The sequence below is a fragment of the Xyrauchen texanus genome, chromosome 26, assembly GCF_025860055.1.
Source record: "Xyrauchen texanus isolate HMW12.3.18 chromosome 26, RBS_HiC_50CHRs, whole genome shotgun sequence".
Classification (NCBI taxonomy): domain Eukaryota; kingdom Metazoa; phylum Chordata; class Actinopteri; order Cypriniformes; family Catostomidae; genus Xyrauchen; species Xyrauchen texanus.
Window position 1 is genome coordinate 15,647,654 of NC_068301.1, and position 27,710 is coordinate 15,675,363.

The 27,710-nt window shown below is 39.9% G+C and overlaps 1 protein-coding gene across 1 annotated transcript in view; it reads left to right on the forward strand.

The window, feature by feature from the left end:
* The window catches only part of LOC127619812 (CUB and sushi domain-containing protein 3-like), a 639,489-nt gene that overhangs the window by 65,234 nt on the left and 546,545 nt on the right, over positions 1 to 27,710 (forward strand). The window contains exon 2 of the mRNA XM_052092811.1: positions 22,298 to 22,520. Within this exon, the coding sequence (XP_051948771.1) occupies positions 22,298 to 22,520 (223 nt within the window). The remainder of the gene's footprint in view (positions 1 to 22,297; positions 22,521 to 27,710) is intronic.

The following is a 27,710-nucleotide window of genomic DNA, read 5'->3' on the forward strand; positions in this document are numbered from 1 at the left end:
TGTTGGGATATTCATCAACAAAGCTATAGTATGGCTTTAGAAGAGTTGTAATACAACACAATAATTTGTTTTAGGATTTTAATAGTAGTCTTTTGCTGTGGTCAATATTAACTGTCTTTATATAGTAAAGAACTTCTTGAACATTCTTCAAAATTCCTTTTGTGTTTCACATAAAGAAAAAATAAAACAGCAAATGGGTTTAGAATGACATGAGGGTGCAAGTAATGAGAGTATTTTTATTTTTGGTTGAAGTTTTCCTTCACCCAAAGTATTCTGTTCTTTAGTGCCTCATTCTACTTTGTCCGTCTCTCAATTTCCTGATGTCCTGTTGTAAGTGTTTATAAGGTGGCATTACTAGAGCCGTTTTAGCAATCTTAAAAACCGAGACAGAATTGTCTGCGAGAGTACAGACTGATGACTGAGGGTGTGAAAGACGCTGTTGGAGGTTTAACCGTAGAGAAAGAGAAGAGAGGGAAATGATAACAGAACAGAGGGGAAAGAGGTCAAGAGGATCTCTGAAATGTCTGGAGCAAAGCAATCTGTTGGCTAGAATGAAAGCCCAAATGTGGAAGGCTTAGCTGAAAAGGGGGGTGGGGTAGAGCCACAGTTTGACCACAGTGAACTTCTGGATCAGGGCCATGCACAGAGGGAAGGCACCATTGCTCCTTTTGATCCACAATCTGAAAGTATATGCCATCTACAATGCAAATCTGCAGCACAACTTAAAGGGATAGTGCACTAAAAAATAAATATTCTCTCATCATTTACTCACCCTCATGCTATCCAAGATGTGGATGACTTTCATTCTTCTGCTGAGCACAAACAAAGATTTTAGAAGTATTGCTCAGCTCTGTAGGTCCATAAAATGCTAGTAAATGGTGACCGGACATTTCAAGCTCCAAAAATAAGAGGCAGCATAAAATTAATCCATATTGGATTGACATGAGTGTGAGCAAAGGATGGGAGAAATTTCATTTTTGAGTGAACTATCCCTTTAATGACAGGTCATTTACCATTGGTAAACTGACTTGTGACTGATGCCACTTTAATTAGTCCTCACTACCCAGCACAAAACACACATACACACACAAAGATATGCAGTGAATTGGAAAGACTCTTGGACGACTTGTAGTATTGAAGTATTGTTATTGTTGTGTATATTTTCCCTGGTACATCAGACCTAACTTAGTGGCTAGCAGTGGACCATCAAGGATTAAATGTTTTTAAGCATCAGATAAGGAAGGAACAAAAGATTGAGTGCTTCACTTAAAGGAAAAATGTGGTAAATTATCAAATTTGGTTATTTGGTTTAGCAGTGTTAGGGTCTGAAGGTCCAAAAATCAGATAAAAGCAGCATAAAAGTAATCCATAAGACTCAAGTGGTTAAATCCATATCTTCAAAAGTGATATGATATGTGTGGGTGAGAAACAGATCAACATTGAAGTCCTTTTCTACTATAAATATCCACTTTCACATCTGAAAGTCACATGTGGGACATGCTAATTTTCACATTCACATCAGAAATTGGAAGTGAAAATTGAGATTTACAGTAAAAAGGACTTAAATATTGATCTGTTTCTTACCCACACCTATCATATCACTTTAAATGATATGGATTTCACCACTGGAGTCTTATTAATTACTTTTATGCTTCTTTTATCTGCTTTTTGGCCCTTCAGATTTCTGGCCATTATTCACTTGCATTGAAAGGACCAACAGAGCTGAGATATTTCAGCAGATTGTTTGTGTTCAGCAGAAAAAAGTAACACCCATCTGGGATGGCGTAAGGTAAGTAAATGATGAAAGAATTTTAACTATTGGGTGAACTGTCCCTTTAAAATATGGAAACTGGTGGTGGTTCGTTCTCTACATAAAAGCGCATTGAGTGTAGTGTCAGAAAACACTTATAAGTCTAAAATCCAATCATTCATGCAAAATATATAAATAAGAGTGTTGTTTATCTTCATCAAAGCAAGTAATTTCTTGGTTACAAATGATTAAACAAATAACATAATATCAACATGACAAATTATATTATGGCTCCGGCTTAGCTGTTATATAGTGTTATCACATCCAAAGCAGGTAAACTTACACCATGAGTTTCATCTGCCAGAACAGCTGCGCTGAATCACAACTTACGTAAAGTGTTCTTCTGCAATTTGCTTTCAGTTTTACATTTCAAACATTGATGTCACTAGAGATCAAACATTTAGTAGTGCAGCTTTAAAATATCTTGCACTGAACTTTTTAAGTTCTTGTTTATTATGGCTTAGTTATGGATCAAATCAAGATCCTTATAACATGCATGGTTTAGAACATCATTGTGATTAATGGCATGTGCTAAATGTGCAACCTACAGTACGAAGTCACTCTTAACCGGTTCGACAGTAAACCCTTAAACGTAACAATTACCACTCAACAAACAATGCTCGGTCTAGCAGACAGACATGATGTAAGACCTCTCTCAGCGACGATCATGTCATTTTTCACGGCACCTCACCTCCACTTTCCAATAACGTTATCTGACCAGTGATTGACAGCTTGATTGGGTTCTCTGGTCTCAGTCTCCCTTCCGTATTCCACTCATGCTAATGACATGCTCACTCAGGATCTCTTCTGTTATCTTCCTCCTCTCTCTGTCTTGCTCATCCTGTCTGGAAAAATTGCCTTTTTGTGTTGTATGACAGAAGAGGCTAAATGAATGCTATATATTACTAAGGGTGTACTTAGTCACAAAGTGGTGTGTCAGTATAGATTGTGTGCTGGTGCGAGAGGGGGATGAGTAGTGATGACGTGGACTCTGGTCTTGCATCAGTGACACTTGAGGGACACTTGCCTTTGGGCAAACATTATGCTGAGATACAAGGAACCAAAAAGACTTAAGCACGTATACTGGGGTTCACTTGTCTGAGCCCACCTGTGAAAATGCTTATTTTTTTCATTAAATTATCAGCATAACAATCTGAGTGAAAAGTCGAATATCTTAGAGGATTTTGGTTTCATCACTTAAATGTTACCATGCACTCGAGCTGGCATTGACTCGATGCAAAACCTCATCATCCATGTTATCTCAGCATGATTTGAGAATGTTCCAAAGAGCATCTTGTGTGGTTCAATGGAAGCTATGAAATCTGACCTTTTGAAGAAAGGAAGATAACATGGTCAGTGTTACAAATTAGCTTTTGTGTTTTTATCTGTGATCTAGAAATTGAATATTAATGTTTCTTTTTCATTGTACGTTTATTTGTTTTATGTTTTATGTTTTTTTATGTTCAAACTCCTAAATCTTAGTGTATTTCCAAGTTTAAATTATGTTTTGAACCTAGAACTTCCCTGTATTTGTGCATAAAACCTGTGCGGGAATATTTTCAAATAGAAATCATGATTCATCCGAAGGGGGCTGTGATATGCAGAAAAGGATAGTGACCTGATTACATAATCCAGAATATATTAATACCCATTATCCATAGTCCATTAATACCCAACACTGTTTAGAGTAACAATAATTATGTGCATTATACAGTAGTTTGATGAGGGATAGGTTCTGCACAAAAATGCAAATCATCACGTGTAGTGTGGTCCTATATAAAAAGTGTTTGTTATGTTTTAAGAGGGGGCTGAGGAACTGTTAAACATATCAAGATGAGCTGGGACAAAAACAGCTATGTGAATTTTGCTTTGGTACAAAAACACAGCTCACTAAGAAGATCTGCATGCATGCATGGCTTCCTCAATTACATCAAATGTCTCTCTAAATGGGAGAAAAACATTCCCGCAGGCTCTTAAATGTGTTTTATGCTGGCCACCCATGTACGTCAGGACTTTCAGGTAGCCTCTCAATGTTTCCTCTTGCCTTTAAGAAGTCTATCCTCTGAATCATAAGGTCTACCTTGAGGATTCTGCTTTCATATTAGTAGAGGATCACAAAGAGATCATTCCCCCATCAAGTAAGAACACAATTCTCATGAAATCTGAATGTCAGCTAGGTACAGCAACTGACTTGCTGTCTACTACCAATTTGGGCAGCTGTCCTCATAGATAGCACATTATGCAGTTGTATTGATACAATATACACAACTGATTCTGATGTTATGTAGCTAGAAAACAAGTAGATACTTTAATAAGCACAAAATTGTTGGCACACATGAATAATGGATAGAAAAAAATACATGAATCCATGGCCTAAATGCGACCAATACTTACAGTAGTGCAGTTCAAAATGTAACAATATAGTGCAAATGACAGTAAACATAAAAAATAAAAAAACTCCTTCACAATTTTACAAACAAAAATGGTTAACACAAATAGGCCTAGGCAATCTGCTGCCTACAATTCAAGCTGGCATAACATGCCTAATAAATGAATATTTTTTCATCCTTTCATTCTCATTGACCTTTTTGCATTTTCAATATTTTCAATCGCTTTCAACTCCTAATTAATCTACAAACGAAGAGCAAAACATTTTTTTATATATATATATATATATATATATATATATATATATATATATATATATATATATATATCTCCAATCAGAATTTATTCCTCTATGCTTACAAGCAAAGTGTGACAACTTTTTCACAAATTGCATGCCCGAAGCCAAGCTCCTCAGCCGAAGCAGCGTGTGAATCTCAGCTCCACCCCGTCAGGCCTTCACAATTTCCACAGAATCCCTCAACAGTGCAAGTGAATAGGCATCTAATGTCAGATTGTCAGATTCATCAGCCAATCAGATTGATTTATTTGTTCTTGTGGGTGTGGTCTTTAGGATATGTCCCAGTCCAGGCCTTCTAGCCAGTCAAGAGTGACACAATCACTCTTTAAGTGATGTAGGTAATTTGAAAGTGAAGAGTGTGAGATCTTGCTGATGAGTCGGCTGTCATCACTGCTGGTATTGCCATTGAGAAAGAGATACTTTTGGATTTATAAACCAAAGATATTCTGCACGATCGTGCGATTGATTAATTAAACAGGAAAGGATGACAGATTTAAACTTCAAGCAAATTGGTAAGTTCTTTTTGCATTGTTATAGCAACATCAGGAGTTTTTTAAGTGTAAATGAGGCTGCTGGAGCATTCAGTGTCCGATCAAGTTTTGAAAAGTAACCGTATTCTCTGACGAAACAAAATGTATTGCAAGCTAAATTTTAATCGCAAATATTATTAGAGAGATTTTTCTTGGTATTTGACATCCTTGGTTCTGGCTTTCGTGCGTTGGTGTGTTTTTTAAATTTCAATTGGTAGTTGACTGCAACATAATGTATGACAGGCATACCATGTCTTATTCATTGTGAAACTGTGTTTTCTTAATGGCATGAATCGCACTGAATGCCTAGACTTAAAATGCATGGGCCGTGGCTGGATAAGGGGAATTATTGCGCATCTGCTGGGAATTAACAGAAAGAAATGGGAATAAAATATTCTTTTCATCTGACCTTTCCTGTTAAGAAGAGTTTGTCATTGGGGAATGCACTTTAATAAATAATTAAAGGGAAAGTCTCACTTCCTTTAGAAATCTCATTTATCTTTGAAAAAGCTTTCTTCAAGGATTAATGATATTCCGATGTCCAAGTCCTGTGGCAGGTTAGCACATTTATACTCATAGATTATAGTCAGTATTATATTGTTTTAAAAAGAAATAGCATGAAATCATTAATGGAGTGGTTCGTACAGTACATAGAGAATAATATTTATTTTAAAATGTGTGCAGTCCACTTTAACATTCACATTAAAAATTGTGCATTGCAGATCAAACCTGCTTCTAAATGCTAACATGATAGGCCCTGTGTGCATTTAAATGCACATTTACTACAGGACAGGTTTGTCAGTTATATTGGAAATATATGTTCTGACCTGAGTGATTGTTACAAAGTGAACACAGTGCATTAGCAAAATAATCTTATATATAATATAATGTATAATGTATAGGCAAATTTGAATAACATTTTGGAGTGTCTATTTACACAAAGTGCAAAAAGCCCATCTAGTTGGCAGAGGCTATTTACACTAACTCTACCCACCACTGCTCAGACCAATACAGCCGTGACAGATTTATTTGGGGTCAACTGCTGATCAAATGAAGGCAGGTATATTTGAATATTTTGCAATGGGGCAGACACATTAAACTGGTTAACGGTTAAGACATTTAGTGGATGAAGAGATTGGATAACTAAGTGACTATTTGCACTCCAATGATCTGGTGAGATCACAGGATTTGACGACAAACTGCAACCCCATGTGCAGCTGTAGTAGCTCTGGGTGTAATGACGGTATGTGTATGTGATGTCACGCTGGAGATTTGGGTTTGAATCCCACCCCTTGACATACTTTTTTCCCATAACTCTACTCTTAATATTTCCTATAATACTACTTCTAGTAATAAATAAAAGAGATTCCTCACAGTGATTTGGTCACAGTGAAGTTCAGGGAGTTGAGAGAAGGATTTGATCTGGATAAAATTATCCATGGTTTTATTGTAGTAATATTGTAGTAACCATGAGTTTTGGTGGAAACTATATATATCTGATGTGCTAACCATTGTGTTACTACAGTAACATGTTGTTAATAGTAACCATGTTAAATTTTGTGGTTACTATGATTTTACTAGGAAAATACCATGGTGATATCATGGTAACTGTAGTAAAATGATGGTTAATTTTTGTATGGTAGGTTTAGGGGTAGGGGTTGGTGTAGAGTGTCTGTGGGACTCCAAATAAACCAATTAAACTGCTGTAGTGATGCCATTATACTGTAAGTTAGTATTTAAACAGGTATGTAAGTGTATCTGCCACTGATTGCACTAGCATCTAACGCTATTTGCACTTAGAGCAAAGAAGATGCTTTTTGTTGCTTTTTATAGTGCAAATAGCATTAGCCATTACATTTCTAGTGTGACAACCAAACTAACTGAATTTAAATAGAATTGATTCCAAATCTATTTTATAATTGCACATTCAGTTGTTTTTCTTATCCAGGGTGACCATGAAACGTATAAATGCTCTCACAATGAATTAAAACATTCAAGTCGATACAGCATGGTACACCACGTTCTTACTTAAGAGGGTCTTGGCTTGAGCTTAGGAAAAATGAGCTTGATATTTATTTTATTTTATTTTTTATAAGCCTGTGTCTTGCCAGACCACTTAGCTGCATTGTCAGAGGTAGGAAAGATGTGGGGTGGAAATGCTGACCCAGGTGGCGCCAGTCATTGTTGTAAATATAGGGTGGCAGGCGGAAATGTGAGTGAACTACAGAGAAAAAGAGAAGAGGGTGGCCAGGCGCCAATGTAAAAGCGACATTGGACAAGAAGAGAAGAAGATCAGATAGGAGGGATGTACAGACTTGCCTCACACCTCAGCAATCAGCATGTAGTGTCAAGATCAACAAACAGCTTGAAGAGAGAGTGTGTGAGAGAGACAAGCCTCTAACTAGGCAATAGAATAATAGTACGCAATTAGCAATGTGTAACAACAATAAGAGGATAGTGGTAAACAGACTATTCATATTACTCACTATGAATAGTGTGCAAATTGATATCCAGCAACTTTTTTTTTTACGTGTAATGAAAGCACAATTTCTGGATTCTTTGAAGTGAGAAATATTAGAAATGTTTGGAAAAACTGTTATCGCACTAAAAACAAAAAGCTAGCTATAAACACATCAAATATCTCTATTTTTCTTGAATTTATGGGAAATTTAAATTCATCAAAAACATTTGATCAACAAACTAGCCAGCCTCTACCAGGCATATATTTAGTTCCCCTTCTGTCACTCACTTGACGTTGTGTCAATATAGTGACACTAGGGTCTCTCTTAAGAGCCCCGAACACCTCCCATTCTTTTAGAAAAGGCCAATGAGAATTGGCGAGTGGAATTTGCATGCCACTCTCCTGGACATACTGGAATAAAAGGAGCTGGAATGCCCACTCCATTCAGATTTTTTCCTCGGAGCCGAGCAGTTGTACTATCAGTGAGCTGAATACTACTGCTATGCCATTCACCTCTTAAGAAGCATATGCTGTTGGATATAAGATGCATTTCTCTCCTACAGATTTCGCCCCTGGGTGCTTCGACGGTGCTAAAAGAGTGTATATTCCTGCTAAAGAGTATATTTTCTCTATTACAGCACACACATTGATGTTGAACGTCTTTTTAAAGATGTGTCTCTATAAAGATACCTTTCAGTCTTAGTGTGATTCCTGGATGCGGTCGTTATCTCTCCGCTTCCGATGGCCACAGGCCACGGTGTGGATGGTTCATGTTCTCATTGCATGACGTCTCTTTCGGGAGTTCGCAGAGGAGTTCGCAGCCAGCCTCACTGCGGTGTCTAATATTCCCTGTACTAGGATAGGTGCTCCACAGGTGCCTGTGATGTATTTTCTGCAGTACAGTCTCCCTGTCGGTGGACCCGCTTCTCTCTTGGGCAGAGCCCTTTCTGCCCTGGTCGCTATGTTGTAGAGCTCCTCTCTTTCACGGCAGGACCTATCACTCCCATGCTAGTTATGTCGCTTCCTCCCCTCAGGGATGTGGAAAACTACACAACGTCTTTTGGGGCGCTGGGGGAGGTTATGTGCAGACTGATGCTCCTGCTATTATGCATGCAGCAGCTTGCTTACTCCTGCATCTGCAGTTCATGTAACATGGTTCAGCTGTTGTGGCGTTTTCCATAGCAACCCCTAGTGTCACTACATCGACACAACGTTGAGTGAGTGACAGAAGGGGAACCTCCGTTCCCTCTTGCCACAAAAATGTTCTAGCCACTGAAATGACCAGACCTTGTCTCAGCTCCTCAGCACAAAATCTGAATGGAGTGGGCATTCCAGCTCCTTTTATACCCGTATGTCCGGGGGAGTGGCATTCAAATTCCTCTCGCCAATTCTCATTGGCCTTTTCTCAAAGAATGGGAGGTGTTCGGGGCTCTCAAGAGCGACCCCTTGTGTCACTACATCGACACAACGTCGCGTACCCTCCATCAGGGAACGGAGGTTACGACAGTAACCATGACGTTAAATTCTGCAACCATGTTACTAGGCATTTATTATGTATTTATTTTTAATTGTATACATTTTATTTATTGAGTTTGTATGTTCATTGCAAGAAAATAAAAGCACACAAATCAGTGTTTTAAACTTTGGGAACAGGATTGCAAAAATCCATAAAAAACACAAAAAATACATTATGCACAATACATAATATTTAATAAAAAATACATCATATTTAATATAATATTTATTTTGACCTCCTGAGGTGGATGAACTACATTTCCTGAAGGTTGATCATGTTCTTCCACTGACCCTTTTTTGAAAATGTTTTTTTTTTTTTTTTTTTTAAGCCCTGCTTTGTTCCAATTTTGTGGAAAGCGCCTCTCAGCAATCTTAGTAGAATGCATGTAGTGTTTGCAGGATTGTGTTCTTAAGAGGTTTGCTATGGGGGAAGAGAAGAGAAAGAATCAAAGAATAGCGATTTGAATGTATTGCAAGGACCGCCAAGCGCCAAACGCAGGTACATCATCTATTTGGACAGGACATTTTTGCTGTGTCACACTACACCCTGGCAGGTGCAATACAATATTCAGACATTGTCAGGTTGCTGCTTTTTCTTTCTATCAACATTTGTGTCAAATAAAACATTCCAGTTTTGTCTCTAAGGGGCCTCTGCAGGCCTACATTTAAAGGGTTATTTCACACAAAATTGAAAATTCTCTCATCATCTACCAACCCTCATTCCATACCAGAAATGTATGGCTTTCTTTCTTCTGCAGAACACAAAAAATATTTTTAGAAAAATATCTCAGCTCTGTAGGTCCATACAATTCAAATGAATCAAGACTTTGAAGCTCCAAAAAGCAGATACAGTCATCTTAAACATAATCCATCAGACTCCAGTGGTTTAATCCATGTCTTCTGAAGCTATCCAGTTGGTTTTGGGTGAGAACAGACCAAAATGTAAGTCCTTTTTCACTGTACATCTTGACAGCAGTCTCCTTGGTGATTATGATTTCAAACTTGTATTACACTTCCTATAGCTCCATCCAGCGCTCTGCACATACGTCAAGCACTAGGAAGGGTAATCGAGCCTGAAATCATGATCATGCCTAGAGATTGCAATGCAAGATGTGCAGTGCAATTTGAGTTTTTGTTTTTGGACTGTTCTCACCCAAAACCAACTGGATCAACTGGACTTTTATGAAGACTTTATCTCCTTTTTGGAGCTTCAACGGCCTGATCACCATTCACTTGCATTGCATGGACCTACAGAGCCTCTATATTCTTTTTTAAAATCTTTGTTTGTGTTCTTCAGAATAAAGAAAGTCACACACATCTTAGATGGCATGAGGGTGAGTGAATGATTTGCAAATTTTTATTTTTGGGTTAACTTTCTCTCAAAGGTTACAGGTGATTGACACTATTACCATTGAAAGTCTAGATAGCGTGACCACAAAGTTCAGGAACGTTAATTCCATTGGGAGGAAAGGAAGACCACTGTTGAATTTCAAGTAGATGTGTGAGCAGGTTTTAATTATCAACTTAAACACACAAAAATGCTCAGCTAATGATTGCTTTAAATTTAAGTTGATTGTAGCCCCCTTGCTAACCCAATAATTAATTCATAGAGTTTACTTTTAAAATTGAATGTGAAATAAATGACGATATGAAAATGTTGGACCCAATGGGATCCGATGTTTAACTCAATTCTTTGCTCAAAGGCGAGCCCAAGCATTGACTGATTCAGATATTTAAGGCAAGCATTTAGAAATGTTGGGTCTCTTCTAATACCTAGTGAGCTGCATCATGTTGGCAGCATTTTAAGCCATCATAGCCTCCTGATGCGAAAACTGTTCCAAAATGTAGGCAGCCTATCTTAATTTTGCTACCTCCTAAGATGTTTAATTCTGGCCAAATTGTAAAGTAGCATTGCATGTATCCTTCGTAGGTTATCCTAGAGATATAGAATAATATATTTATTTTTTTACAATAAATATACTTATCCATTCAGTACTGGAAAGTATCAATAAAAAAACGAGTTTAAAATAATTGAAGTCTGAAAATTTTACCTGAAATGTGTGTGTGCTGTGTATATTTATGCTGACTAGAGTATTGCGTCATTCCTCTCATGTCTTATAGATTGAAATCTGTTGTGAGTCGAGGCTCTTTTGCACTGGGCATGAGGAGTGTTATTGATAATAGATTTGTCGTCTATGTAGAGTGTTCCAAATAGATCTTTTATGAGGCTCTATGGCAGTTAGAAGGCACCCATAGGAAACAACTGCCTATAGGCAGGAGACAGGGAGATAGCTTACAAGGTTTTGGAACAAATTCACTATGTGCCATGTCCCCCAGCACTGTGGTAGCTTTTCATTGATCTCAGGAGACTTTCACCCTCATTAAGTTCTGAGATTTTGCTCACAGTCTGACTGGCTAAATCAAGCAAAGCATATATTCTTTTTCACCTGTCAATATTCTACTTAAGTTTCTTTTTTACAGTTGGTTAAATTCTTCTTCTAAAATTAAAGATTTAGTGGCTAGATTCATTTCAGTGTTGTGTAGGCAGCTATAGCCTAACACATGCCAAACTCTTTATTAGTACAGTATGAGTGATCTCCATTGCTTTTTGATCACTTGCTCAACTGAATATGCGTGGTGTTTATGTGAGTCAAGACTTTTGCACTTTCTTTATAAGTAGCTTACATCCTCTCCTCAAGCTCTCTTCCCTATACAACATGAATCACCAAGCAACTTTTTATATCATTCCCTCAAACTATACGTTTGCTTGAGGGAATGTTATTAAACTTCAAAAAAAGAAATGTGTAATAGGCAGAGGCGGTCAGAAGATTCAATGATTCTTCTCACTAAGCTGATGATCACCCCGAATTTAGCTTAGAAAACGTCTCGGGTTATGACTATAACCCTTGTTCCCTGAGAAGGGAACGAGACACTGCGTCGCTGAAAACGACTCTTTGGGGAACGCCCTTAGCGCGTGCCTCTGAAGTATGAATGAAACTATTCCAATCTTGATTGGTGTTAGCGCCATGACGTAACATGTGACGGCATAACCGATGCATAAAAGTGACGCCGCACACATACACATTAGCCTAGCGATGAAGCAAGCCGCCTCAGGCCTTGAGGGGCGTGGCAGGACGACGCAGTGTCTCGCTCCCTTCAGGGAACAAGGGTTATAGTCATAACCCGAGACGCTCCTTCCGAGGGAACTCGCGACTGCGCCGCTGAAAACCACTCTTTGGGGAACGAATGCCCACTAGGCCACGCACCTAAAAAAGGCCTGCCCTAGGGTGAAACTGAACTCAGGCACTCAGCTAGGACGAGAGCACACGCGCGCCAGGCGTACTAGGGAGGTGCAGACTGTAAAAACCTGATGAAAGTGTGCGGGTAGCCCAACCGGCTGCCTCACAGATCTCCTGGAGGGGTACTCCCGATAAGAGAGCCCTAGAGGACGCCATGCCTCTAGTTGAATGAGCCCTCACGGCCAAAGGTGAAGGCAAATTACGACCTTGTAGGCCGAGATAATAGCCTGAACAATCCAATTACTAATGGTTTGTTTTGAGGCAGGGAGCCCCTTCTTAGGTGACCCAAAACACACTAACAGTTGGTCCGACCTCCTCCAAGAAGAGGACCTCTCGAGGTAACGCCAAAGCTCTGACAGGGCAGAGCAAATGGAGCTCTCTTCTTCTGCCGACACATAAGGTGGAGGATGAAAAGCCTGCAGGATCGAGACCGTGCCGTGTTAGACGGCACCTTAGGCACATAGCCAGGTCTCGGTGTAAAATGGCTTTAACTCCGCCAGGGGCAAACTCCAAGCAAGCTGGCGCCACTGCCAGGGCTTGAAGATCACCCACCCTCTTTAGAGAGGTAATAGCTAAGAGAAAAGCCATCTTGAACGCCAGGGCCTTGGGCTAAGCCGACTGAAGGGGTTCAAGGGGGCCAGGGATAACCCTTCGAGAACCACCGCCAGGTCCCAGGCAGGAACCCTGGACCTGGTTGTCGGTCTCATCCTCCATGTACCACGGAGAAAACGAATGACCAGCTGGTGCCTCCCCAGAGGCCCATCACTCAGTGGTGCATGGAACTCAAATGGCAGCCACGCACACCTTGAGTGTGGAAGGGAGAGACCCAGAGAGAAACGATCTTGAAGAAACTCCAGAACTGAAGCCACCGGGCAGTTAACTGGATCTACTTCATGTTCTCTACACCAAGTGGAGAACACATTCCACTTGAGGCCATATAATCTCCTAGTAGACGGAGCCCTAGAGCTAAGTATGGTTTCAACCACCCCCACTGATAGACCAGCATTTAGGTACTGAACCCCCTCAGGGGCCAGACCCACAGTTTCCACAGCTCTGGACGAGGGTGGAAGACTGTGCCCCCGCTTGAGACAACAGATCCCTCCTCAGAGGAATCTGCCATGGCGGAGCTATCAGGAGTGAAATTATGTCTGAGAACCATACTGGCCGGCCACATGGGGGCAACCAGAAGTAGACTGATGCCCTCTTGGCGACCCTTTCCAGGACTCCCGGAGCAGAGCGATCGGGGAAATGCGCACAGGCTAAGCCTCGCCAAGCCTGTACCATGGCGCCCAACCCCAGTGGGGCTGGATGTGAGAGGGAGAACCAAAGTGGACAGTGGGACGCCTCGAGACGCTAACAGATCCACTTCTGATGGTCCAAATTTGTCCCATATCAACTTCACCACCTCTGGATGAAGTCTCCATTCCCCGGCCTCAGCCCCTGCCTCGACAGGATGTCTGCTCCCTGATTCTGAACCCCCGAATATACATTGCTCTGATAGACAGTATTTTCCCTTGGGACCAAAGAATTATCTGATGCGCCAGTCTGCACAGAGGGCGCGATCTGAGTCCTCCTTGTCGGTTCAGATAAGCTACCACTGATGTATTGTCCGAACGCATTCAGGACATGGTAACCCTTGATGTCTGGAAGGAAGCTCCTCAGAGCCCTGAACACAGCCAACATCTCTAGACAGTTTATGTGCCAAGAATGATGATGGTCCTGCCACAGACCCCTGGCAAAGCTGCCGCCCATGATCAAGGCTTCAGCCAGTGAGGGAGGCGCCTGTCGAAACGGTTTTCCGCCACATGACGCCCCAACACTGGCCCTTGGGACAGGAACCAAGGTTTCTTCCATATTAGCAGAGAACTAAGGCACCTGCGCTGCTACTCTGATTATACGTAAATGGATTCCCGCTGGGGAAAACCCTTGGCTTTCGGCCACCACTGGAGGGGCCTCATGTGTAGAAGGCCCAACGGTACAATGTTGGATGCCGCTGCCATGAGGCCCAGCAGTCTTTGAAATTGCTTTACAGTGATGGCCTGGCCTAGCTTCTAACCCGGACACTATCGCCATAAGGGACTCGACACGCGCAGGAGACATGCGTGCCTGCATCGTGAATCGAAGTCCCACACAACACCCAGAAATGTTGTGCACTGGGATGGTTGTAACACACTCTTTTTGTGTTGAGTCTCAACCCCAAACTTCGAATATGGCCAAGGATCTACATCTCGATGCCGAATCGCCATTTCTCGAGACTGGGCCAGAATGAGCCAGTCATCGATATAATTCAGTATGCGGATGCCCTGAAGTCTCAGAGGAGCAGGAGCTGCATCCATACATTTGGTGAATGTGCGGGAGAGAGTGCTAGGCCGAACGGAAGAACCCGATATTGGTAAGCTTCACCCAAAGCTTAACCTCAGGAACCTCCTGTGACATGGAAGGATGGGTACATGAAAATAGGCGTATTTTAGATCTATCGTGACAAATCAGTCCTCGGATCTGATCTGACTCACGATGACAGGAATGGTAAGCATTTTGAACCTGAACCTCCTCAAAGGCCGGTTCAAAACTCTGAGATCTAAAATCGGCCTCAACCCCCATCCTTTTTGGAACTATAAAGTACCGGCTGTAAAGACCGGACTCCTTGTCTGAATGAGGAACACGCTCTATGGCCTCCTTCAGCAGCAGAGATTGCACTTCTTGTTCCATCACCTGAGCCTGCTCCGAACCACTGTAGTCTGCACCACCCCAGAGAATTTGGGGGTGGTGCCCGAACTGCAGTCTGTACCCTGATTTTATTATATGCAGGACCCATGCAGATATGTTGGGAAGATGATTCCATGCCTCAACAAAATCTACTAAGGGAACCAGCCTCTCGAGGCTGATCTCGGTGTTTTTCGAGCACTGTTCTCGACTTCCTGAAGCCGAGATACCGCAGGGTTTAGTCGATACAGTTCTTGTGACCACAATTGATGTGTGTTTTTTATTTTTGACGCTAACGGCACGGTGTGCGCTCGCTGGAAATTGATGTGGCCCGGCGCCAGAGACGGGCGGAACCGACACCGATTTCCTGAGGACTCCGCTGCAGAGCAACCTCGGTTGCTCTGCAGCTGGGGACAGCCCTCCGAGGTTCTACCACCTCGTAGAACCTCTTCCCGGCTTCTACTAAGGGAACCAGCCTCTCGAGGCTGGTCTCGGTGTTTTTCAAGCACTGTTCTCGACTTCCTGAAGCGAAAGACCGGCAGGATTTAGTCGATATGGTTCTTGTGACCACCATTAATGCTTGTTTTTTTTTTTTTGACACTAACGGCACGGTGTGCGCTCGCTGGAAATTGATGTGGCCCGAGCGCCAAAGACGGCGGAACCGACACCGATTTCCTGAGGACTCCGCTGCAGAGCAACCTCGGTTGCTCTGCAGTGGGGCAGCCCTCCGAGGTTCTACCACCTCGGTAGGACCTCTTTCCCAAGCTTCAACTAAGGGAACCAGCCTCCCGGTGTTTTTCAAGCACTGTTCTCGACTTCCTGAAGCGAGAGACCGCAGGATTTAGTCGATATGGTTCTTGTGACCACAATTGATGCTTGTTGTTTTTTTTTTTTTTATATATTTTTTTTTTTTTTTTGACACCTAACATACAGTGTGCGCTCGTGGAAATTGATGTGGCCCGAGCGCCAGAGACGGGCGGAAACCTACACCGCTTAGTGTGCCGCCATGTAAGCCCTACTTATTAAAGCAGATGTATCTCTGCAGGGCTTACTAGGCAGCGCGGGTTTTAGCCCATATCCCGCGCCCCCAAAACATCGTTCTGTAATCAAACACTGGGGCTGGAGATACGGATCTAATGCGGTTTACCCCACGATCTCGCTCTGTGGAGATCGGGAAAACGGCAAACCCCGGGCGCTGAGGTTGTGATCTGTGCCGCAGGAAACGCACGCCTAATTTGCTTTCAACTTGCGCTCCTGCTCATTTTGTGGCCAGCTGATATTCAGTCTGGCCACGCACGCGCCATAACCTCAATCAGCTCCTCATAAGCTTGGCCAAAAACCGGCGTGCTTGGCTCACGGTCGACCGCGATCGATGCTGAGCATATCCACTTCCTCGAAGCAGTGAGCTCAAGCATCGGGACCTGATCATGGGCAGAAGAAGCCGCGACGCTGGCTTCTGCACCACACACAGTAGGCTCGGATCCTCAAACGAAGAATGAGAAAGTGCCGCAGCAGTCTCATTCTCATCTGCAAAATCCGCTGCGTAACCCCGCTGATCTCAATCGCCGCTGCCTCAACAGACGCTGGACCAAAACCGTGGGGAACGCGAGCCTGACCGTGCTCATCAAAGCACGCCAACCGGAGCGCAGCACTCTCATGGGTAGTGCTTCATCAACTTTTACAGGCAGATCCCTCGAGAGCTGCTCAGGCAGTAAGCGCCCCAAACAGTTCACACATAAAGCGTGCGTGTCCCTACCCGTAATGAAACGAGGGCAGGGGTGCACGACTTCTTGAACTGTTCGGTGGCCATAATATTTTTAAATCAGACAAACAACACCAAATAAGACAAACAATTTCAACATAGAGCTTTGCTGAAGAGCTGAAAGCTAATGTGTATGTGTGCCGGCGCCACTTTTATGCATCCGGTTATGCCGTCACATGTTACGCCATGACGCAACACCAATCAAGATTGGAATAGTTTCATTCATACTTCAGAGGCGCACGCTAAGGAGCGTTCCCCAAAGAGTCGTTTTCAACGACGCAGTGCGAGTTCCCTCGGAAGGGAACTAAATCTCCTGAAAACTTTGTAGTCTTCTGATTTATTTCTGTACCAGTTGTGTAGGTGCCTTAAGTCCACATATCCAGCTGTACTCTTTTCCCCATGTTAATTATCCACTTAAGGGTAAAAAGAGAGAAACTGTAAATAGTATATCTTAATTAGGTGTTTTTTTTTTTCATTATGGGTATGTCAGTTTGTTCTTCATCAGCAGCTTCTGAGATGCTTTGCTGAGTATTAAGTGTAGTGGGCAAAAATCTCTGTATTAATCTTGCTACTTAAGAAAGGTGGGAACTAGAAAGTCTTTAAGCCTAGCATTCCATCGCTGGGGACTGCACATTTGCTTACAAGGAAAGAGATTTATTTCCTCATCAATGGAAAACTCTATGTGGCTAGCATGTACTTGCATTTAACCAAAATTACTCTCAAAGCTAATTTTAGCTTTGCTATAGAGTTTGTTAGTATGATTCCTTGGAGACCAAAGCTCTAGCAAATTTTACTTTCATACGTCTTTCAATACAGTAAAAAGATTGAAAAATGGACTATATAAACAATGGTCGTGGTATACATATATAGATGTTTAAAACAGTGTTTAGTGTTTAACTTTTTCTCAGTAATTAAGTAAAGCATTCTCTTGAAAGTTGCTCAGAAGCTATCTATGCACTAGTCAGTTAATGACAATTTACACTTCAGTAATGATAGTGTCTTTTTTTTTGCTATCCTACATATCCTATTGTGGAGGTGCACATGAACAATGTCTAAAAACTAACAAATCAAGCATACTTTTAGTGCAGGCAAAAATGAAGTTAGCAAAACAAAATTATATGAGTTGGAAACAAACAACACCCTTTTTTGTGGCTAGTAGCATTGTTTCAACAGTTATTACAAACAACAACAAATGCTTTTCTTTTTTACAGCATTTCACAACTCTTGAATAACTATAGTACTAACCCTCACCTTAGTGATAATTGTTAAAGGAATATTCCGGGTTAAATATGCTTAATTGACAACATTTTTGTCATAATGTTGATTACCACAAAACTTATTTTGAATTGTCCCTCCTTTTCTTTGTAAAATCTAAAAGCACAACTTGGTATGTTCTGTCATTCTGCTTCAAGTGTGTTTAGATATTTTTACAGGAAAATAAGACAAACATCATTAGTAAGTTCATTATTTTTGCAGTGTTTTCAGGTCTGAGTCTCTTGTACGGGTCCATCAATTGGATAAACTTGGTTGTGCATGAGAGTTGACCTGTGATATAGGTATTTTGTGGTTTGAGATTTCATATGTGAGCACCAAAATAGAGCAACATTCACAATGGATAGTTTAAAAACTTGTGTTAGAAAATCACCTTCAATAGGCTTACAAAGCACACACACAATTTGTTATAAATAAATCATTACTCCTTATTGGGATCTTGGTAAATCAGGGCCTTAAAATTTTCTAAGAAAAATAAAAAGCCAGTGCTGTAGAGTGTGTTACGTGTCTTCTATCTCCTTGTATCTTGTCAGTGTCTCAACTGACCATCAGTGACCGTATGACCAGCCTTAACCTTCGCACACACAGTCTGCCCCCTTGTTCTACACTAAGAAGTTGCCCAGACTAATCATTGTTCATATAGCACTGTGTATGTGTCTTCTTTCTTGCAGTCATGGGCAACCACGTTGGTGCTAATTTCCCATGGCAGCTTATGGTGCAATTAGAGCCTGGAGGGCTTCCGCCCTTCACACTGAATCACTGACGGGCCACTGAACAATCAGTGGCGGCAGGAAGCAGATCGTGCACATGCCTTTGGTTGTGAAAGATAATGAATAGACTTGGCAAAATAAAAAATAGAAACAAAGTTGCTGCCTGTAATGACTAAAGCTAAATATCAGGACTTGTTTACAATACAGGGCTCTAGACTAAAAAAATTACTTAGGAGCCATTGGCTCCTAAACTGAAACCATTGGCTGTTTTTAGTCACCAAATCACAGAATTACTCGATTCAGATTGCTGTTCAGAAACAAGATAGCCAAAGAAAAGGAAGACAGCTGATCAAAGTTTTAATAAACAGTATATTCAGTATAGTTGAGAAGATAAGTTTGCATTCTCCTTTGTCTCACAAATGTTCACACCCCTTTCATAATTTATACAAATATAAGAGGAAAAATCTTTTTTTTATTTAGTACTGCTCTTCATAATCTACAGATATTTACATATAGTATGAATATAGAAGTGTGATGTCTTCTTGAGAATCAATGAATGTTTGCACCTTGTGTAACTGTTGCAATTTGTGTCCCTCAATTGTCCTTATTTTTAAAAGCTTGATTATATATATATAATCTATCTATCTATCTATCTATCTATCTATCTATCTATCTATCTATCTATCTATCTATCGATCGATCGATCGATCGATCGATCGATCGATCGATAGACAGACAGACAGACAGACAGACAGACAGACAGACAGACAAATTGTTTTAAAATATTACCTTTTACCGGATGGCCCAGACACAGTGACAGGAGTGCAAATTGAAAATCCCATATGCAGTTTATTGTGCTGCTTCAATCCCAATCAAATCAAATTGGTACAGAATACAGGACTTTTAATTATAAAGAAGCCCCAAATACACATGGGACTCTCATTTTCAAATGTATTCGCTCCCAATTGTAAGCTCACTGACGGTTGATTCACTGAGAAAGTGAATCTGATTTAAACTTATTTTTGGGTGATTCATGAAAAAGACCCGTTTCAAAAGAGTCATTTGTTCACGACTCTCTCGTACTGGGTTTGTTGTTAGGTGCTGTGCAGCAAGCTCGTCAGGAACAGAACGGGTGAAAAGTGGCTCTAGACAAATTAAGCCCCCTACACTCTGCCTCCCTCTGTGCAGTGTCGCGTGCAAAAATAACTTACTCCAGGGGGCACTGCAGAGGAATTTAGACCCTACTCATGAAAAGGTTCAATTAATTTAAATTATGCAATGTGTAATGCAAAGCCATAACACAGCATCCACACATGTGTAAACTGGGTTGCATGAGGTTAATTATCTTGCACAGTTACTTTTATAGGTAATAGTCATTATTGTTTATATTGAGAATTTATTGATTCAGTTTATTAACTGATTTGATTCAGAAGAACAGTTTTATATCATTAGAAAAATAATATTCTCACATAAAGGTGCCTGAAATGACCTTGAATTTCTGACAATGCTATGTACAGTAGATACTCTTTAAATTTGCGAAACTCTAAAATTACTGTTCATGTTTCTAACTTTAACTCAGTATATTCAGTTAGAACATGTCATGAACATAATAAGTGACAATTATCACAGTCTACTGTATAGCCCAGGGCTAGAGTAGGATGCTCCTCCAGCAGAGCATGGGGTGGTGATGTCAAATGCTGGATAAATGCTGTTTATAGTGGCCACATTCCCACAAATTCTCCAAATGATTGTCCCAGCTCGATGTTGATTAGATCTAGAAAGACTTTACCTTAGAAAAGTATGCTATAAGCCCAGGTTTTGTGTTGTAATACTTGATAAAACTGCTTTAGTTGATTCATTAGTCATCAAATTGGATTCGGGGAATTGGGTTGCTCGAGCTACTCCTGTGTTGAATTCATTGGTGAGAGAGGGCAAAATGGCTATCCATTTGAGACATACCAAGATCAATTCCTCTCACAATTCGGCGATAAATTATAACTTACAAAGCTCAAAAGGGATACTAATACATTGCCTGGCTGCTGCCATGTGCAGTATCAACTGCACAGCTGTTTTCTGTGGGACCTAAGCTCTGAGTTGTGTATTTTGTTCTAAATAAAATCTGCATTGTTACCTATGTATATGATCATGAAATTGGGTTTGGGGTTATTTTATTTTTTAATTATGTAAAGTAATCTATTGAATGCCGTCTGCACAGAAAAAGCATCTTAGTGTAAAATATGAAATTTCCATTGTGCTCTTCACAGTAGCTCCTAATTGAAGATTGCTTTAATTATACAAACAAGCTTTGCATAACTCAATATGTTATTTAATTTCTTAGAAAGCCTGTGAAACAGGCCCTTTATAAAATGATCCACTGTCTCACAATATCCAATAAAACTGCCATATACTTTGTGCATTCTGACCATAAAGCCAAACCTGAATATTTTAACACATACATTTACACTATAAAAACAATTAAAATATACTATTTAGGATTTATCAATTGCCACACTGGTGGAAACCTCTGAAAAACCCTTTCACTTCTCTTAGAAATATATTCTTAGTTCCTGCAAGAACTTTAAAGAACTCCTAAGGACTATTAATGGTTTCTTCAGTAATCTCTCATAAGAGAAACGCTTCAATGCACTTGTAGTATATTTTTAAGTTAATTGAGTACATAAATAGGATATTTTGAGTTCCTTTAAAGGATGTTTGGAGGATCTCTAGAGGGTTTTTCTGGTGTGGCATCTGAGGAACCCTCTTGCAGCTTTATATTTTTACAGTGACTCTGCCTTACTTAGAACACTGGACAATATTCTTGGCATATTTTGGAACAGCGCAGCTATACAATTCATATTTTGCCTCACCTTAAAGGTAAATACTTTTCCAGTCTGCTCGATTTTGCAGTTTTGGATTATATAGGCACAGTATGTCCCATCACCAAACTAAACTGCAACAGATTCCCCAAATGCTCATGCTCCAAACATTGGTTGTGCCAGTTTTCATATGTCCGGCTTGTCAGAATTTTAAAACAAACAGAGCAACTTATTTTAGGAGAAATTATTATTATTATTATTTCATATTCATAAAAAAAAATAACTTTTAAGAATCTAATTTTAAGAGAGCAAAGAAATTATAATAATTACTGCCCTCATAAATCAAGAAGTAAGAGCAAGCAGAGGCCAAATGGTTAAAACACATAGGCAATCCAAGCATTTTAGCATTTACTGTACATAGCTGTGTACTCTCCGAATTGGAATCCGATCCACCTTGAATTAACATAGATTTGTTGCTAACAGTTTTGGCATGCTGAGTCTGATTGTGGCTTCCTGCTGAGCCTTTGTATAGTTTCTTTATGATTCCATTGGTATTTACTGTCTTTGAATGGAGTTCATTATGATATTTATGTTGTTTGCAATTTTGGAACATAGATCTATATAGATCTTGGAACATGGTATCTATATTTGTATCAATATTACAGAACTGGAACATCTCATTTTTGTCATACACTGCATATACTAATGAACATCCCTCTCGATTTGTTCACAGGTTTCATATATACATGTGGTGGAACTTTAAAAGGGAGGAACGGGACTATTGAAAGTCCTGGTTTTCCATATGGATATCAGAACGGGGCAAACTGTACATGGGTTATTGTAGCAGAGGAGGGCAACCGAATTCAAATAGTCTTTCAGTCATTCGCGGTGGAGGAGGACTATGACTTTTTATCCCTCTACGATGGACACCCTCATCCAGCTAACTTCAGAACGAGGTGGGTGCTGTTTATGATGATGCTTTATAATGCTGTATATTTGCATACATGGAACTGCATTACAAGCATCCAGGTATACCATAACTGTATCAGAAGAGAGATAATGTGAGAACATAATATTGAGAACTGAACTACTAGGTTCTCCTACACACACACACATCTGGAGGAATGCGCTGAGTGTAATTTACGGTGTGACTGTAAGCCAGATAGCATGGTAGCTTGACTTTGATGCCAAATTAAAGTGCTGCCAAGAACTCTCCCTGGATAATTACACTAAAAGAATTAAGCATTTTTTTCTAGCTTGGCCATTGTTTCATAAACTCCTCAGGCCTTCACAGTGCACTTCCAGCCATATGAAGCTATATACATACAAATAATAATAAAAATGAAATATTCTGTAAGAAGAAAGGAGCATTTCATGTACTAAAACAACTTTTTAACACCAGTCTATAAATCCATTCTACAGTAATCTCACAAAGCCAGACTTTTGATTACAACATAAAGTCTGGTCTACATCGTTGCTCATTTTAGCCAAAAGCTGCCCACCTATACAGAACAGTCAGTCTGATAACCCATATGTGCATTTTATGTTTTTGGTTGGGATCATCTGAAATAGATTATACCACAATAATAAGTACAACAGTAGTGAGTACAGATGCTTGTGGATAGCTAGCTAACATCTAGAATGATATATAGTTTCTCAAACTAAACTTTGTGTATGTTTCCTCTAAGATTTGATGCCACTATCCTGGCAAATCTAGTGATTAGTTCCTCCTCAAAAGAGCTTGTTGTGTCATCCTGGTACCTTATATAAAGACTTTGTTTCCAAGCGGACAGTAAATCCAGCTAATCAGATTGATACAGTGCTTTGCATTAGACGGTCAGTAAACAGACTACGGGTGGTCCAGGGAATTGATGTCTGGGGCTGAGATTAACTCTACAGTGACAACCCTATCTAATGGACAAATTAATGGACAAGACCATAATAAAGACTTCAGATATTCCAGACAAAACATTGTATCTCTTTGTTACAGGAACGTGTTTCCACATAGAATCACATGGTTAACCGCTCATAAATATTGCTTCCTTTGGGAGTTGCTTACATTTCACAGTGTATCAGCATGATAATGCACTGGGAGACTCTGCCTCCTCAACAGCTCCCCTTAACAAAAGGACAGACAAAAGGAAAAACAATGTTGGATTTTAAATGTTTGCAAAATAAACAGCAAAGTTGCCCTGCGCTGCCATGTACAGTATGTGCATGAACATACACAAAGTCATCCGCATTTTATTTAATAATGATAATTTGAATACCTTATAGAGAGTCCCCCAGCCACTGGGGGTTGCGTCAAGAAGGGCATCCAGCATAAAACCTGTGCCAAGTCAAATATACAAATCACAGGTGGTCCGCTGTGGTGACCCCTAACAGGAGCAGCCGAAAGAAGAAGAAGAAGATGATTTCAATGTGATCCATTTGAAAGGGTATGATGCTAAAGACTAGCTGAAATGGGGTTGAAATCGTTTTGAGATTTGACACTTCAACTTCATGCTGAGGTGGTCGAATGCAGTCGAAAATGCATGTGACCACATTGGGCTCATAGTGTAAATGCTAATTAGGGTTGGGCTATATGACCAAAATCTTATTTTATTTCGCGATAACGATATATATCATGATATAGTAAAAGATTTCTGGAAAATCAATAAAACTTTGCTACAAAATGCTATTTTTGGAACTCCAGTCAGTTAATTAAATACTTTATAATTAAAACTACTTGCTCTTTATTTGGAACAAGACAGACAAAAGTAAATAAATAAAAATCAAGTTGTTTAAAAAAATCAACCTTACCAAAATGCTTAATATAATAGCATGCCAAATTTCAGTTTAAAATGTTGTTGATCAATATTATTGTTAGTATTAGAAACTTTGCTCAAGAAACGTAAGATCTTCTGCAAGAAAATAAAAATCACTTGCAAAATAAATAAATACATGATGCAATACATAATGCATAGTTCATCATTTGTCTATCTTAATATTCTTTTGTGTGCCTCATTTTGAGGAGGTAAAACAGATTGCTTGTATTATTTCATACGAAACTGTTTGCTGATTAAATTTTCTGCTCTGTACACCATGCCACACCTGTTTTAATAACAAGCTCCTCTTAATTTTCTCGATCTGTTCTGGAGTTGTCCCATTAGGAGTTTTCCTGGGTCAAACATTTTTGAGTAGCTTGAGCTCTCCTGTCTCTGGAGCACAAATATCGGAAAGCCTGCTGGACTTGCGTGCATTTCTGAGCTCCAGAGACAGCACGCGCCACAGTCACATGAAAGATTTTTCTGTCAGATGAGAAGATTTAGCACTTTTAAATTGCCAAATGCGTGATGAAGGTCATTAAATTTGCTCGGGTGGTTGCAGAAAAATGTTCAATGCCAGAAAAACTCTACCCATGTTTCTTCAATTCTCTCAGTCTCACTTGAAGCCCTGCCCACTGATAGATAAGCCCATGGTGTGCACATGGATATTTACATATCACGACATATATATTTACACAATATAGCAAAATCTCTATTGGTTCACACATTAAATAATATCATTGCCACAATATATATATAGTTATATCGCCTGGTCCACACACTAATCCATTCAAATATGTTAGAACAGCAGCGAAGCACCACCTGATTACTTGTCAATCAATTGATGTGAAAACAAGAATTTAAGCTTTAAGCTTGTGTGCGGTGTGAAAAGAATATATATATATTTTTTTATATACATACATTGCGAATACATACATTGTACATGCACAAGAATTTCACAGAACGTCTTTACTGTGCCTGAAATCAACATTTCTGTGACACAGAGGACAAGCACACACATCTGAAGCTCAGTTAATACAGGCACTCCATTAAAATAACTCAAATAATTTTGCTCTTAACATCTCATTTGTGTTTCGTTTAAATGCAAGTGTAATAGGGAAAAATAGTGCTGCACTTTTTTCATGCTTTATTTAGCTTCTGTTACTTTTTGCGCTTTATTACTATATCATGCAGTAACATATACAGTTTATGCCATTCATGAACTGTATGACATCATCAAATCAGACACTCTCCCCTCGAAATCCAAACTCAAATAGTCAAAAGTGACGCATAGAGTATTATGACCAGGTGTAAACAGTGATGTCTCATCTCGTCTGTCCATTTGTGATCGAATTTTCCAAAAAACATCTTAATGGTGTAAATGGGGCCTTCAGGTGTGTTTAGATTAGACCAAGTGCAATTTTTTTTATCTTAAATCTTTATCTTGGCTAGAAGTATAACTCGAGCTAAAAGAAGTCTACTATAAATTCCAAAAAGAATTCCAGAACTTTTTGGTTGGTTAGGTTGGTTACAAGGTTTAAGTTGTTTATATGTGTTTTTATAGTGATTTATTAACATACGCAATTACTAAATATTTTGGGTGTGGCCATATAAGGTAGTATTTCAAGCCCCTAACCTGTTTATTCATATTTAAGTTCCAAATGAAGAAACCAAAAGAAACCAAGTCTGTTGTAGACTCATCTATCAACTGGGCTGGTGTCATTAGAACGATATGCAGCAACAGAAGAGAGAGCAGACATTAAAACAAACTACAGTATTTTATTTTGGGAATTTATTCACCTAAATGCTTTTGTGTGTCAATTCGAGATACCTTTGCATCCATGTGTGTGTATGTGCATTAGGCAATGAAGAGTTAAGGTGGTGTCAAGAGCCCCTTGGGTTTTGGGGTCCCTCTTGTGCAGTGGATCGATGCTTGTCAGTTTCCAGCTGTTAACCACCTGGCATGGTGCTGGTCTGGGACTCTCTTAGTCCAGCCTCTGTTTTCCCTGTGGATTGCAAGCCCATCTGCAAAAATCACAAACAACTCGGCTTAATGATGAGGACCACTTCTCCAAACCAACAGAATGTTATAAAAAGGACTTTAAACAACCGAGATGGTTGATATTTAGTATAACAGCATAACAGCTTTTTACTGCTTGTATTCTGCTTCAGAGTATACCAGGGAACGATTATCTCTTGTATCCACTCAATTGTTTCTTCTCTCATTCCCTTCCCACATTACTCCTCTTTCTCGCTCTCCTGCTGGGAAAAGATATTAGAAAGAGGGTAGGTGCAGAGAAGATGAAGGAAGAATCATGTCAGAGCTTAATTAAACAGTTGCAGAAGTAAATAATGCAGGATTTGGCAGGTAGTGGTCGACAATATATCAACAAGGCCAATAAATCTGACAATATTACGAATCTTTTAATTATCGCATCAGCATATACATTTTCCCCTTTGGCTAATTTGTTTCTTGAGGGTGCTGAGGATCTCCTGCTTGCATGAAGACATGTAAACTTCCAGTAATGGTTCATTTTCTTGTTACATGCCATCGTGTTACTACAATAATAGACTGGTGTGCAACACAGTCTCATTTAGATGGTCCGCATATCAGAGCCGCGGCAGACACGTTTAAGCGCATAAAGTTAAAGTGCTCGCCTGATTCATTCTCCCTCTCTCTCCTCAACAGTTCTCTGTAACTTTTAACTGTCTTGTCTCATGATATAAAAGGCAAATATCAATAAAACTAATATCATATACCGTCGGCAAATATGCACATATCTCATTTAAACAGATGTAATAAACGAACCTCACACAACTTCAGCAGATCAAGCATCCTGTGGAGCACTCATAAATCTTCCTCTGAAACACATATTCTAAAAGTCTCTCCTCAACAGTTCCTTGTAACGTTTCTAATGATAAAAGGCAAATATCAATAAAACTTCTATTATATACAGTCTGCAAATATGCAGAGATCTTGTTTAAAAATATGTATTTCACGAACCTCACAAAACTCCAGCGTTTTCTTCCAATCAAGCGCTCATCTAAAATCTTCCTCTGAAGCAGGTATTCCATCAGCCAGAATCATAAACGTCAGGATCAGGATCAAAAGTCCTTTGATTCACAAGTCATAATAGTCACTCCGTGACAATTCAAGCAGGCAATCCAGGCCTTTTAAACTGTCAGGAGATTGCTGCTCGCACTGGATCCGCACGAGCGTGTAAGTGCAACTTCAAAGTAAAAGCGCTTCACGTGTGCTGTAGGTAAACGTCTTCCTCACTATGCACTTATTCAGTATTTTTTGAGTAAATGCAATTGCTAACATGGACATGCCATCCA